Source organism: Panthera tigris, chromosome X (genome assembly GCF_018350195.1).
Source record: "Panthera tigris isolate Pti1 chromosome X, P.tigris_Pti1_mat1.1, whole genome shotgun sequence".
NCBI lineage: Eukaryota > Metazoa > Chordata > Mammalia > Carnivora > Felidae > Panthera > Panthera tigris.
The window spans coordinates 15,634,612-15,650,335 of NC_056677.1; the positions used below are offsets into that span (position 1 = coordinate 15,634,612).

General features: G+C 42.8%; 1 protein-coding gene across 4 annotated transcripts in view; it reads right to left on the reverse strand.

Moving 5' to 3' along the window:
• Window positions 1-15,724, reverse strand: part of SH3KBP1 (SH3 domain containing kinase binding protein 1) — a 328,527-nt gene that overhangs the window by 124,842 nt on the left and 187,961 nt on the right. For 3 of the 4 annotated variants that reach the window (XM_042974822.1, XM_042974824.1, XM_042974823.1), the window contains one exon: window positions 7,610-7,815. In XM_042974822.1, coding sequence (XP_042830756.1) covers window positions 7,610-7,815 — 206 coding nt within the window. Of the gene's footprint in view, window positions 1-7,609; window positions 7,816-11,406; window positions 11,482-15,724 lie in introns of all 4 variants that reach the window. The other variant, XM_042974825.1, reaches the window with a different exon arrangement.

The following is a 15,724-nucleotide window of genomic DNA, read 5'->3' on the forward strand; positions in this document are numbered from 1 at the left end:
TCCTCACGACAACCATATGGAGCACGTCCTGTTGGTATTCTCATTTTACAGATGAGGAATCTAAAGCAGTGAGTGCTTAAGTAATCTGTCCCAGGAAGAGTCAGAGTTGGGATGTGAACCCAGAAAATCCTGCCTGCATGCTTAATAACCACTGTATGCCTAAAAACACAAATTTAATGCCTTCTGGGAATGTGATTCTTGGTGATGATCTGGCTGTAATTGAACATTTCTTAGAAAATACTACTATGCTGCATGTTTTAGAAAGTGTATGTCAAGCACATATGAAACAGTAAACAACACCAAACATGTCAACGAGTAATCTGGTAATACTGTTTCTGGTTCCCTTTCCCTACCAACACCCACCCCCCCCCCCTTACTTCTCCTAAATAAGGAAACCTAACAGAGACACACTGGGGAAAGATAATACATAAAACGAAGTCTGAAAATCCCAGACCATTCACCCAGGCAAATAGTGGGCACCTTAATGCCATCTACTCATTAAAAATCATGGATTTTCCAACCACTCAAGAGACATCACATAATCTTATCTTTCAGCAAAAATGAGAGCCATCCAATACTTTAAGTCTCAGGTAATCACAACAAGGGTTTGAAACCCAGTTGTGTTTCATTAATCAAAGAAGGTATCGTTAGCTTCTGGAGATCCCCAGAGCTTAGTTCTAGTCTTCAAATGATTAGAGACATAAATCTCTCATTTTTAAGGAACTAAGATCATCACTTTAGATGTTTACATGTTTTAATTTTACTTAAGCATACAGCTTGATGAATTTTTGCTAAATGGATAAAAAGACTGCCTATGTACAAAAAGAGTAAAATTTCTCTTACTGCGATTTGGCTGATTAAAAAAAATGATTAGTAGCTCATTTATATACAATTTTAATTCTCACTCTGTTACAAGTGAAAGTTACAATGTTGATATCATAAAGGCATGAATTTGGGTGACAAATGAGATCCAAGATGATTAGAGCTGAAAAGAGACTGTCACAAACACAATGTTGGGTTGTGGGATACAGTAGCAAATGTAGAAAGAACACAGGATCATTGCAAGAGAGAGATATCAGAAGTCACGAATGGCCATCAGCTAAGACAGACCATGGAAGAGGAGCTTCTTGGAGAATTTCTTTGTAGGGAATCCAGTAAACAACCAATGTAAAGAGCCTGGACATGGAATGAGCTGGCACCAAAAAGCCAAGATTATTCTACATAAAGGCATATCAGGTTAGGTCCTGGGGACTCCCTTGAATATCGGTAATTTACCCACCTATGTGTAATACCTGCCATTCCTTAAGTGTTTGGGCAGATGTGATCACCTGAATGACTCATGAAAAGGGAAGGAGTTTAGAAAAAGACTGGGGCCAGGCTGGGGTCACAAGGAAGCAGCCTGATGAGGAAATTCCCTCTTGGGTCCACAGGTGGAGGATAGAAGGTACCAGTCATATTCATGAGAATAAGGGTCTGTCTGGGATACCTTCTTGCTGACAGTTTTCCAACCCAATATCCAGGCTGATGACTTCCAAACCTACATCTACAGTTCCCTCGTGATCACCACTTATTTATCCAACAGCTGGATGCCTCCACCTGGTGGTCCCACAAGTACCTCAAAAATCCTCTCTCCTCCCCAAATATCTTTCTTCTCTAGTGGGCTCTAGCCAGGGAATGATACTACCGTCCACCTGGCTGCTTAAGCCAGTTGCCCAAGACATCGTTTTCAAGTCTTCCCTTTCCTTTATCCTCCACATACTATCAAATTTCTTCATTCTACCTTCAAAGCATTTCCCCAAAGCATCCATGACAACACTTCAAAGCTGTTAGAAAAACTATTTCCCTTATCTTGATGTTTCCTGTCATGTAAAATGGAGCCCAAATGGACACTTGATGGACACAACTGGACACTCCTAGAACTCCCTGCTCCCTTATTCACTCTCTCAGGGGAGAATGAAATGACTTCTCTGATAGGTAAATTTCAGAAAAATTAATTGGGCGCATTCAGCTCAACTCTTCTCTTTCCTCCTCTTTGAAGTTGGCCTCTGCTCTTCCCCAAGGGGCAGGCCCTTCTATCTCACATGGGTCTGGCTTTAGTTCAGTGTTGCTGATACTGGGTGGGTGGGTCTGTCTAATTCTGGGGATCAACTGGCAGGCCCATTTGGCTCTCACCTTCATCTATGTCCTTCAACTTTGCCTTCATCAATAACAACACTGCTATATAACATAGGTAGAGAAAGGTGCACAAATCTTAAGTGTACAGCTTTGAGGAATTTTCACAAAAAGAAATAAGATCTATATCAATAGAGAAATATACCATATTCATGGATTGGGAAGGTATCAATTCTCCCCCAAAAGTATATATAGAGTCAATGCAATCTTAATCAAAGTTCCGAAAAGGGTTTTGTTTTTTTGGTGTTTTGTTTTGTTTTGTTTTGTTTTGTTTTGTTTTGTTTTGTTTTGTTTTGTTTTTGGTGGTAGTGGTGGTGGGGTGATGACAAGCTAACTCTAAAATTTATATGAAAATACAAGGGGCCAAGAATAGTCCAGGAAACCTCGAAGAAGATGAACAAAGATTGAGGACTTATACTGCCAGATATCAAGAATGACTCTACAACCACAGTAATTGAAGTAGTATAGAATGAGTGCAGGGACAAATATAGACCAACAGAACACAGAGTTCAGAGATGAACTCAAACATACACAGACACTTCAATTATGACAAAGGTGATAACGGCTGTGCAGTGCAGAAAGGACAATCTTTTCAATAAACACTGCTGGATGAAAGGGATACCCATACTGAAAAAGGAGCAAAAATATTATGTTGATTCTCCATCCACGGACTCATCTTATTCATTAACTGGTTTAGAACCTAGATGGGGGCGGGGGGGTTATTGAGAGAGTCAAAATAAGTTTCTGTTAACCTCTTTTCTGAATTTTAGTTACCCTATCTTCTGTAATCCACTCCTCCCATTGCAAATTGGAATACTTTCTCTAAATCACCTACCCAATCATGTCACTCTCCTGCTGAAAATAGCTCCCTATTAATGCTCCTCATTGCCTTTAAGATCACGTCTAAACTACTTAACAAGTCACCAGGCCCTTCCTGACCTGGGCCCTGTTCCTTTTTATTTTCATCTCTCCCCACTTCCTGCTGAAGCCTCAACATGTGTTCTGTGCTATCTCAATTTCCCTTTCAGGCATTAATACATGTTGTTTTTCTCACCTTAACAACTCTATACTCTTTGGCTTCATGAATGTCAACGGGACACCATGGTTCTCAGCCTAAACATCACTTCCTGTAAGCCTATAGACATCACGTCCTATAGGAAGTCTAAACATTATTTCCTGTATGAAGGAGGTACACTTGTACATGAACACTCACTCTCCTGCCTCCCTCACAACTCACCACTTCCGGCCATGCACCTTGCTCTCAACCTGTGGCATTCTCCACACCTGTATTGTTATTGCTTGTTTATTTTTCTGCAGCTCCGCGAGGGCAGTGACCTGGTCCTGTTACCCCAGTGCTGAACATATAGTGAGTACTCAATAAATACTAGTTGAAACGAGTTACGTTTATAATTTCAAAGTATTTTCTGTTATATAACATTTTGTAAAGGCGTAAGAGGTAGGGTAGGTGTACAGAGTATTTCCATTTTACATATGGCCCAGTTGAGGTTAAGTGATTTTGTCAGGGTCAATCGGCTAGGACAATGGTACCATGCTCTTCTAATCTTCTGATATTTAACTTGGTTCATCTTTGGCCACACCATATTTTCCATTATTTTAATACAACACATACTTACCTCTGAGCTTAGTTTAAATGTTACATATTTTTCCCAAGGTTCTTCTTTTTTTCTTTAACTTTCTATCAAGGGAAATTTACAACATATATAAAAATAGACTATAGGCTACTGACCCACCATGTATTCACCACCTGGTTTCAACAGTTATCAACTCATGACCAGTCTCGTTTCCTTTGTGCCCTACCCACACTTCCATCTTCCAAATTGCTGGAAGCAAAATCTCAGACATTAAGTAACTTCATCTGTAAATACTTCAGTTAAATGGTGCATTAAACAAATCATTCACAGGCACATCCAACCGGTAGTATTGAAAGGACTCAGAAACGGGGTCCTTCCTTATAGCTCGATCAATTGAGAAGCGAGAGTACTATTTTCCTATTGTTGGGGTGGGGAATGTTACGTAATGCCTCTCCTGCTGTATAATTATCAGCCTTTGGTCACTCTGGTTAGGCTGATATGGATTAGAGCATAGCTAAAATAAGCACAAAATTTTCTAGCAACTGAGAAAAGTGGATCTCAAAACTTCACAACCTGAAGGGACAATATAATATACTTGCAGTTGTTAAAAATTACAAAATTCCTTTTTTCCTTCATCCAACTTATCAAACCAGCCATCTAAGAAAGCCAACTGCCCCAGCCCATGTGGAAGACCCGCTTGGATCTCACCTAACAAATGCTGTCACATGGGATTCAGTCTGTGCTTCTGCAAAATCAAAATAGTGAGCTCAATTCTCCAAGGAAACTTCCTTCCTCAAATATAAATCTTGGACACAAAACCATCTCAAAAGTGACGAGAACCAGGCTGCGCACTAGTAAAACATTATTGCACTCACCAGCCCTCATGCCGGGTTGTGCAATAAAATAATGGATCCATAAATCTATGCAGCTATCCATAGTGCCAACAACAGTGGGTGGAGATAGTTTTGAGTCCTTTTAGATGCTGTAAAAAACTGTCCACAGCCAGTAAAGCAAGCTGGGAAGTTTATGTTTTCCCCAGGGGCTCCGCAATGAGAAGCAGGTTAAGACTGCTGCCAGCACATGGTTTCCTTCTGCAAACAGATCATGAATCAAGATGCATACACATGCACACACATATATATATTACTCTGATGATGTTAACATGTCATGTCACCAAGGCCAATACAATAAATCTCTGCTTCACAAAACCGCAGTGAACCAAAAGACCACCATACTTTCAACTATATACCTATTACCTAATCCCACCCAGTTCCGTCATATTATAGAGGTCTGTAATCTCCAGAGTGCCACGTTAATACAGTTTTAATATTATTCATGCACCTATTACTTACTGAACACACCTAACCTACCAGGTGCCACACGGTGTTCTAAACACATAGCATATATTGGTGAACAAAGTAAATAATAAACATAATAAAAAATAAATCCCATCTTAGAAAGGGCTGCATGCTGTGAAAAACAAAAAAATGCAGCACAAGTAAGCAGGGTGAGCTAAGGGGACGGGTCTCGGGACGAGTGGGCCAGGGCACGGCTCACTGAAAAGGTGAAGTCCGAGCAAAGCAGCCGGGGAAGAGGCATGCAGGCAAGTGAGCAGGTGGATACAGGGTGTCTAGCCACGAGAAACCACTGCGGTAAAGGTCCCCAAGGGGGAAAGTGTTTGGTAGGCTTAAGGAAAAGCAGAGGGCCGGGACAGAGGGAGTGAGGGGAGAAGGCGAGGGAGAAAGTCCAAGTGGTAACAGAGTCGAGTCACTTCAGCCTGGGGGCCCTGGGGAGGCCTTTCACTTTGGTTCTCTGGGGAGCCTCTCCAGGGGTGCAAGCAGAGGAGTGGCACGATCAGACTTGGGATTTCAAAGGATCACCCTCACTTCACTGTTGAGACTAGACTGTAGGGGAAGGGGAGAAGCAGAAAGCCCTATTAGGAGGCCACTGGGTGATGATGAGAGAGCAGGGGCGCCACGGAGGCGATGAGGTGATGAGTCGTGGTGGGTGCTCAACATTCACAGGAGGCAGAGCTGATGGAGTCTCCTGATGGATCGGATGCGGGTTATGAGAGAAGGAAGGAAGTCAGGGATAACCCTAAGGCTTTCGTCCCGACCTGTAGGAGGGGAAGTAGGACGCCCTTCCCTGAGACGGGGAAGGCTGTGGGCAGAGTGGTTTGAGGGGGATGATGAGGAGTTCAGGGTTGGACAAGCTGGTAAGAATTTAAGGTCTTCACGTGGAGATGTGCAATTCGGCAGCTGGGCGTGTGGCCCTGGGGTCCAGAGAAAAAGTGTGCTGAGGTACAAACTTGGGGTTATTATCTGTGATGCTGAGACTGCTACTGCTAATGACCCAATTTACTACTGTGGTCAGAACAAATATTCATAGCATTAATAAAAGTCTCACACACACACACACACACACACACACACACACACACACACACACTGTCCTTCTACACAGAGGAGAATAAGACCACGAATCATAAAGCAAACAAAAGGCATTAAGTGTTTGCTGACCAAGTCAACGGTCATGTTCATTTCAACCACTGGAGTAAAATGAAGGAAAACTACATCCATCGTTTCTTCCCAAGATGGGGACTTGCTCTTTTGTAAATACTTACAGGAGTCTGAGAGTGATCATGTGAAAGAGAAATGAGCTCGCAAGCTGGTATAGCATCTAGACAGTTTTCAGATCTTGAGACACATCGTATATTGCTTACTGAAAGAAACAAGGCTGGCTCCCATAAGCCGCAGTGAAAGAAGTGCACATGGAACAGTCTTTCATGTCTAAATCTTTCTGCCTTTTTTTCACCCTCAAGAGAACGAAGTGTCCAAAAGTTTCCTTTCCAGATTGTTTCTAATGCATGACACCGGGCAAGGTTGCTGGGGGCAAGAGGTGGGTGGAAGTTCCACAGCTGTGGAAGATGATGGCAACTTTGAAAAATTCATTTCACCCGAAAAATGGAAACCATTTTAAAGCCACTGATAAACCTGCATTAGAGATGCTGCCAATGTCCCATCCCCCAAGCCTCCTGGCACGAACATCAAAGCAAAAGATTCAGCACTAAATCGAATTCACCAACATTCCTTAAGCACAGCACGAGTGTAGCTCATTACGATCTGGAAAATTGCACAGAATTTATCAAATTCTAAGTAAAGCTATGGTGCTCGGAAGCGTACCACGGTAGACATCACCGACAGCCACAAGTGCGAGGGCTCTGGGTGTGTTGCTGTGGCAACCGTGTACTCGGCAGCAGGACGCCGCCTGCCTCTCGCCAACCCAGAACCAGAGGTGGAAGAAAACAGCCAGCTTCCTGATGGTAACCATCCAGGGAGTCTCAGCACGGCCCGTCTCCATCATACACACACACAGGAGGCTTCCTTTCGGCAGTCTGAAATCATTCCCACCTAACTCCTAGAGGAAAAGCGCACAACCCTTTCCTCTACCGCAGAACCAGTCAACCAACACTCGCAGGCACGAGGCCCTGGAGACGAGGACGAGGAGAAGCGAAAGATGAGCCGGGTCCAGGCATGAGGGGCTTTTCGTGGGTGGGGGGAGGGGGGCGGGGAACCGAGAAGCGTAGGTCCATTTGAAAAGTCATACAGAGACACATTCCATTGAGAGATCAGTAAGAAAAGAAGCCACAAACTGGAGCGTGAGCCCTTCCAGGAAAGCAGTTCCCACACGGAGGGAGCACCTCAAAGGGGAGAAGGCGAACAGCCCGCACGTGAGGACGCCGACACCCCCAAAAGAGGCGTAAGGAGTCTCAGATGCCAAGCCCTACAACGGACTTTTGGGTACTCTGCACTATGTTGAAATAAAGCAAAAACCGTCGAACATACCTTCTCCACCGGTAGAAAGTCATTCTCTACTTCAATCGACCTTGGTCTTAGTTTTATTGGTTTGTCTTTGAATATATCTCCAAAGCCCACTCCCTTAACTTTCTTCGGCTGGATTGCTGCGGTTGCGACTGTCCCGTTGGCACCTTCGGATTTGGTACTGCTCGAGTCACCCCCATCACTCTCGGAGCCTGTGGTTTCCCTTAAACCTGTCAAGAGTGGGGACGGGGAGAGAAAGAGCTCAGAAATCAGCCATAGCTGTGAAGCACCTCACAGCCAGCCAGGAGCCACCTCTGAAAGTGTTTCTGGGCACAGGATAACCTGCACTGGGACTTTTCATTTAGCGTGTCGAATACGTTGCATTTGGGTGGCTCTGAGTTTTGTTCAATCTCCCCACCCCCAGCCTTTAATTTTAAGAAGTGAATCAAAATTCTTTTAAAAAAATCTAATTTTAAAGCAGATCTCTTTGTAAGCGTGATATTTCACCTCTCTTCAGCCGGAACCTGATTCTAATACAAATTTGTTTTGCCACAGTCTGTGCAATAACAACCCTCCCCACCCTGTCCTCGCCTCCCCACCCAGTCAGTACCACATACTGTACCTCCAATCTCTATGACTCATGGCAATTAGCAATTAGCAATGAAAGTAACATTTCCTGAAGGGAAACTGTAAAGCTAAAAGCCATTTAAACAAATTAGCAATTAAAGAAACCACACAAAATTATGACTGCCAAAGAATTAAATCTCTTTGGATGGTTTCACAAGGAATAAATGCACGCAGGCATGATTCTCTAGGAAAGCATTAAACCAAACTTGACATTGAGACGCTTTCACTGGCGAGATGACTGTGTTTGTTAAAGAGGGAAAGGAAGCTGCCCTCCTGGAGGCCAGAAGCCCCCAAGCCTACTTCTCTTCTTCCCTCCTTTAATACCACCCACCATCTTCCCAAAACTGAATCCCTTGCTAAAGAAGGACGTTGGGGACACGACACCCTTCCTTTGACCTCTTGCGGCAAGTGTCGGAAGTCATCAAATAGTTATCAGCAAGACAACGTGAACACTTACCTCCCAGATTCTTTTTTCCCCAGGCTCTGCCCACAATCATGCTCCTAAAAGGAAGAGCCTATGTGTTTCCTACTTAATTTCTGAGTGTACATTCTTACTTTGAAAGTCAGTACACCAGTCATGCCATCAAAGGGCGGGATTCAAAGGATATTTTATGGGATACTAGTCTGCCATTCAATTGGTCTCTAAAACCTCTAGCTGTGAATAGTTCCTGAACATTGACTACATGTGCCCTGATGACAACAATGCCCTTGATGAAAGCACATCATCAAACTTTGTTCCGTATTAACCGATCGTGCGTTATCTTTCTGTAGGGAAGGTGGCCTCCTAGTACGTAAGAACAAGACACCGAATAATTGCTCACATAAAGAGTTAAAAAATGTCGAAGTCATTAAAATAAGTAAGTCTCAGTGCGGGAAGAAACTGTTAAATGAAAACAGATAAAATATAGAAAGGTCATTATAAATTGCTAACAAGTTTCAAAATCAAATCCTTAAAATTAAAACAATGGCTGTGTTTGTTGCTGCTGCTGTTTTTAATAAAATGGTTACTTATAAGCCAAAAAGGAAGGGGGGGGGAGGAGGACGATCCTTGGCGTACATTTGAATTAACTCAAGAATAGCATCTGTGAGCAAAAGCGGAGGGCAGAGCGCTGAGAAGCGGCCTACAGCAGTGGGGTCAGCCACAATTTCTAGGACCGGAGCTGAGTGTGCAAACATGGACAACCCCTCTGGATTAGCTACCCGTTCATGTGTTTATCTGTTCATTGTTTTTGGAAATATCCCTGCTGGAGATACAATTTTGGAGTCTAAATATTGTGTCATTCCCCCTTTAACATGTTCTCATTTTGCCGTATGGATTCTTTCTATGTGATAAATGGCTTGTATATTCCTTTCTGGGTTGGAAGGAACCATTTGAGGGTGGAATAAAGAAACAGTTAGTGGCAAGAAATCATCACCATCCTGCCCTCCCCACCAGCAGCACCAGCAGCACCAGCAGCACCAGCAGCAGAGCAAATGGTTTAGGGCAAGGCTGTGTGAGTTCTTCAGAGGGAGGAATCTGAAGGAGTCTTCTATCATTCCTCATGAAGTAGAACCATAATATCTGCGACCGCTGCCATTTGGATTTCCCTGAGCTTCTGGTTTCATGGATTTGCTGCCTCCCGGGCTCATCTTAATGACTTTATATTAATCACGGTGAGAAATGCTCTTCGCGTTACACAGGGAGAGGTGGCGCCGTCACTCAACCACGAAAGTACGGACCAGGAAGGAAACACACGGCAGATTTGTCTTCCAGACATTCTGGCAGCCTGCTTCTGTCACTTTTAAGTAGGTAAATTACATAGCTGAATATCTGGGTTGGTGAAATAACTCAGAATCTAGCTCCTTCCTTTTGGAGGGAAAGAAAGGTGACTTTTCGTTTTTATGTCAGTTTGGTGCCGTATCTTTTACCTACTGGTGCTCATCACGCACGCTATCCCGTGAAGTATGCCAGATTCACGCTCAGAATGCCAGGCGACACCCACAGGCAGGACAGCCCAGAGTGTGGGCTGGGGGCTGGGGGCTGGGGGCTGGGGGCCGGGGACAGTTCACGAAGGGGTCGTTGCTGTTGCACAGTGAGATCAGCACAGGCACTGCGCATGTTCAGAAACGCTTATAGCAGAGTGCACCAGTATGCCTTCAGACACATGGCCAGTGGGCTGGTCTGGGTGACCAGGGAATAGACCGATCCTGGTCAAACGCCCGCGGTGAGGTGCAGATGGCACACTGCATGCACAGTAAACTCATGTTCGCCAAGACCAGATATCTGTCCCCGGGGGGATGGAAATAAAAATAACTTCACCACAGACAGTCTGAGAAGCACGGTTCTGGCACTCACATGCGAACCTTCTCTTGCATCACTGGTGTGTACGTAGGTACGTGCGCGTATGTGTACAGACACACCCTATGTATTTTCTTTGCCATGTGGCGGGCCAGATGACTTAATAAATTACACTTTCATGTAATTTACCTTAATATTCATGCATGGATCAGTTCAGACCTGTGAGTCATTTTTGTTTAAATTTAAAACGCACATGTACAGTGCTGTTCAGTGGCAGGAACTGTTCTAAAGGCTTCACGAAATTGACTCGTTAATCTCGTTCACCTCCTTCCCCTCAACTTTTGGCAGCTTTATTTCACAACACAAAAGGCTATACGTTGGTCCTGCCAAAGGAAGTCTGTCGTGTGGTGACTGGCTGTGAGCAAGGCGGAACACCACTTCCGGCATGGACCATCATGTCAAATTCTCATTTCTTTGAACAACACAATGAAGAAATGGTTTATTGGTTTCCAATGGCCCACTTAGGAAAAGCAGTAACCACGAGAGGATGACAGCTCCAGGGGAAGCCATCATACACCGGCTCAGAGGCCCAGAGATACTGGTACAAGTATGTATGCCATGACAAATGCTACTGGTCTCTTCTCTGCACGCATGGTTCATGCACGCATGTTACACACATGGCAGAGGCACAAAGCAAACAAGAAAGCGCCAGGGCTGGTGATGAGAATGCTCCTGTAGCACACACCAAGGAGACAGCACTTATTCAGGCAGATAAGTCCATGTCCTTGGATCAGAAATTCACACGGACACTTGGCAGAAGCATGAGCAGCTCAGGAAAGTGCGGCCGCGTCAAGAACCACGACTACCCGGATCTTAACTTTACAATTGCTTCCTGCTGTTCATTAAGGTCACTCACTGTAATAGCGTCTGTGGCCCTCCGTCTTGCCCGGTGCAGCTCGGTACAGAATTGTCCCTTCAAAGGTAGTCTTTCCTGACAGTGAATGAGAGAAGAGAAGGGGAGAGAAAAACAAGAGGGGGGGAAGGGGGAGCAAATGATGGCAAAAGAAGGAAGAGGGAGAGTCTTTAACTGAACTTGCTTTCAGTGAATCCGCTGTAAGAGTTTTATCGGCAAATTAATTAGAGACCATTAGGCAGAATTTACGAAATTTTACAGAATGAGCCCAAAGTCCCCACGCCATGAGCACCCGGAATCGGGGCTTGCCTCTGCAAATGACTGGCATGGAGATTATGCCCAATTTAAACTGGAAGCCATTTCCACATTTTAACGCAAGAACGGGAAAACCTCAATTAACCAGAGGAAATCCAATTCATCATATTCCTTAACGAACTCAGCTGTACAATGCAAACTCCTCTTTGGAGAGTATGGCCCACACATAATACAAATTTAGGCCCATTGTCTTTTATCTTCTACCCCTAGAGCCCTGTATGATACAAACTGATATCCGTGACCCCAAGATTCTAAAAAAAAAGCACAGAGTTCTCTTTAAAGATTTTATGCTTAGTACCTTTCAGCAAGCAAAAGTACTAAAGTGCTAGAGGAGGGTTTTCACCAAAGATGTTTAGAACCAATCGTGGCCTCCATGTAGACGTTAGGGGTTTTCTGCTTAGCACTGAGAACACCAGAAAACCCTATTTTTCTTGGAACACCTTGATTGACCTTTTGCCATATCAGTCATGAGACTGTACTGAAGCATGAGGACGTAGGACTCACTCGCTGTCAAATGTCAAATTATCTCTTTTTTGTTGTTGTTACGAGTAAAGGTTATCGATAGCATAGGACTAGACACACAGCTAAAGCCCAAATCTCTCTGGAATCATGAATAAGTACAGAAAATACACACACACACTGCCCTAGTTTGAGTGTATATACACACACACACATACACACATACACACACACCTTCCAGAGAATACCATCGGCAGGTGAAATGGTTTGCTAAAGGCAAACTCAATTAATATATGCATCACTTTAAATTATCCAACGAATAGGTTCTCTTATGGCTTACAAGCTAAATATCCAACTGGAGCCCAGTCATACAGCTCACTCATAATCAGCCTGAAGGAGGGAAAGGCAGGCTATGTTTACAGAGAGAGGAACTGAGAGGGAGGGAGTGACTTGTCTCACTTCTTAGAACATTCTTTAGGAAAATGGAAAACCCCAATAAGGAACCACCAAGTCAGCTTCTGGGCCGCGTTGCCCCTGATACATGAAGAGAACTGTGAGTGATCAGATCAGCGACTGAAATGCCCTCGGCTTTGTCCCATTTCCGTGTCCTACAGGCACGGTGGGACACCGTTGCCCTGAAATCTGCCCTTTATGACAAATATGCTCTGTCCAATTAAAGCACAAATTTAGATGTTCACAATCACTGGCTGCATAAGAACCATCCAAAGAAACAATCAAGTGTTTCAAAGGTTCTTGTTAGATTTGCAGTTCTTGAGGACTCTGATGACAAAAGAGTGGAGCAAGTAACAGCTGTTGCTTTCTTTGGGCAAATTTTTACTCCCCTTTGGTCATTAAGGTGACATTACTCCTAAGGAATGTAGATGTTTTTCAGTCAAGGCCCTCCCATAATGAACAGCAAGGGTCCTCTCAGCGTCAGAAAAAGTAAACGTAAGAAGAAGAAATCAGTATTTTGATAAAGTCCCTCCAAATATAACAGAACCTCCCTGCGTTCTTGCCTAGGACCAAGTCTGAGGATCACTGAGGGACACCACAGCTCTGATGTCTCCAAACGGACAAGTGTTGGTGCAAAACCCCCTGTACGCTGTATGCCTGGGCTGGGACTGAGTGAGGACATACTTGCTCTAGCTGAAGAGCAAAAGAGGGACACCTGGGTGGCTCAGCTGGTTGAGCATCTGACTCTTGATTTCGGTTCAGGTCATGATCCCAGGATCGTGGGATCAAGCCCCGCGTCAGGCTCCTTGCTAAGCATGGAGCCTGCTTGGGATTTTCTCTCTCTCTCTCTCTCTCTCTCTCTCTCTCTCAAATAAAAAATAATAATAATAAAATAAAGAGCAAAAGAGATGGGCAATTGGAAGAAAGTTCATGAATATAAGTGCTGTTTACTCTATTGGGAGAAATCCTCTAGCATCACTATTAAATATTAATACTTAAATATTTTGCAGAAAACGCTGCAAAAAGGAAGAATTTTAGAATTTCAACACAAAATCGTATGCTTATCGTAGCATTTAATTTTGCCTGAAACTGTTCTGTCAACTTGTTAATTGCCCTTCACTGCTAACAGAAGATCATACACAAAACAAATACCATCTAATATTAAAAAGAACAGAAAATACAAAACAAAAAAGAACAATCTGTTTCTTACAACTAATGAAATACGATATTTGTATATCATGAAAGTGGTGTGCCCCAAGTTTTAAAAGGCTGTCTCCATCTTTGTCTTAGCTTCACAAGTCACTAAAGCATCAGAATCTAACATTCCCAGTTAAGGAATTAGGAAAACAACAAAGTCAATTCAAACTGAAATCTCATGGCTGTTAATGGTTATAGAATGGAAATGCAAACTTTCTCCCTCTGAAGATTATGGAAAATAATTGAAAATGTTTCGGTAGCTAAACAATGTCTCTTTAAAGAAAATTAACAGGAATACTTTTTAGTTTTACAACAGTTACTTTAGAATCTGAGAAATTCAGTAATATTAAAAAAGATGCTAGAAACAAGAAAATACATGTTTATGCCTTAACTATGAAGCAAAATTTGTCTGAAAATGAGATCGGAAAATAGTAAGATCTGGATTTGCCCCTCAGCCCAAATAAGTCTTATGGATTCAGGATATTCTCTGATTACAATTTAATAGATCAATAGAATTTCTGACTAGCTACGTTTTACATTATTTAGTCAATACTAGCACATGCAAAGCAGAAAATGAAAAGGTAATTAATCCTGATCCGTGATAAGAAGAAGAAATAAGCTAAACTCCACTACAATTTGAAATTTGTCAGACGCTCTGTGAAAGGGGAAACTGCAGGCCAGAATAAAGGCAATACCAAAGTGTGTGTGAAAAGCCTGCATGTGACTGCGGCCATGTCACTCATAAGCCATGCCACACCCAGGACTTTGTTTCACTAGACTTTAGTGTTCTTATCTGACACCAGGCCAGAAGATGGCTAAATTCCTTTCCATCCCTGACATAAGATCCTGCCTGCACTATTATTACAACCACTGGTATGTTTTATTTTGTAAAAACCTAATTTACTCAAATTTTTTTCTCCGTTGGTCTGCTACATGGGAGCCCACTTCATTCTTTTAAAACGCTCCTTGTTGGTGTCACTTTGCAAGCCCTGACAGATCCGGGTGATAATCATCAGTGGCTGCTAACATTCAAAAAGAAAGACAGCCAGACCTTATGAGCCTCCATATAGGTGACCCATCACCATCTATGAAGTTTGGGGGAAAAAATGTTTTATATCAATTATCAACTTATAGGAACACAGAGTCAATGATATAGCAGAGGTGAAATCGGCAAAGACTTACAGTGGGAAGTTAATGGACAAAGGACATCAGTTTGTTCAGTAAAAAATTACAAGGAAAAAGGGAGAGATGGAGAGGAATCTATAGGTTTAGAAAGACTTGAAACATAATCTGATTATAATCAGACACAAATTACAATGCATGTACCTCCTTCGCATGCACATTCAAACTAACAAAGTGTACTAAAAATAAAAGATCCTGAGGGGAAGTGGACACTGACTGCACCTGTAATTCCACTGAGGAACTGCCATTATTTATTTATTTATTTATTTATTTATTTATTTATTTATTTTTGGTGCGATAGGGTATTTTAAGGCACCTTCTTATTGATACATATTGAAATATTTATGGATAAAATTACACGATATCTGGAGTTTGCTTCAGAATAATATGGGGGAAGACTGTGCAGTGGTATAAATAGAATCAAGTGGCCAAAGGCTGATAGCTGCTGAAGCTGGGTGATGAGCACTCAGGGGTTCATTACACTATTCTCTTGACTTGTATGTATGTTAGAAATTCTCTATAATAACAAGTTTATAAAAATATCTGAAAAAAAGTACCTTTAATGTTTCATAAATCCTATAAAATATAACAGTGTTTTCAAATTTAAATATGCAGCAAGTTTTTGCTACTACATAGCTATGAATTTTCTTATCTGAGGTAAAAGGTTTAAACCAACTTATCAACCAACCCAACTGCTGTAACTCTTTCCTTGACA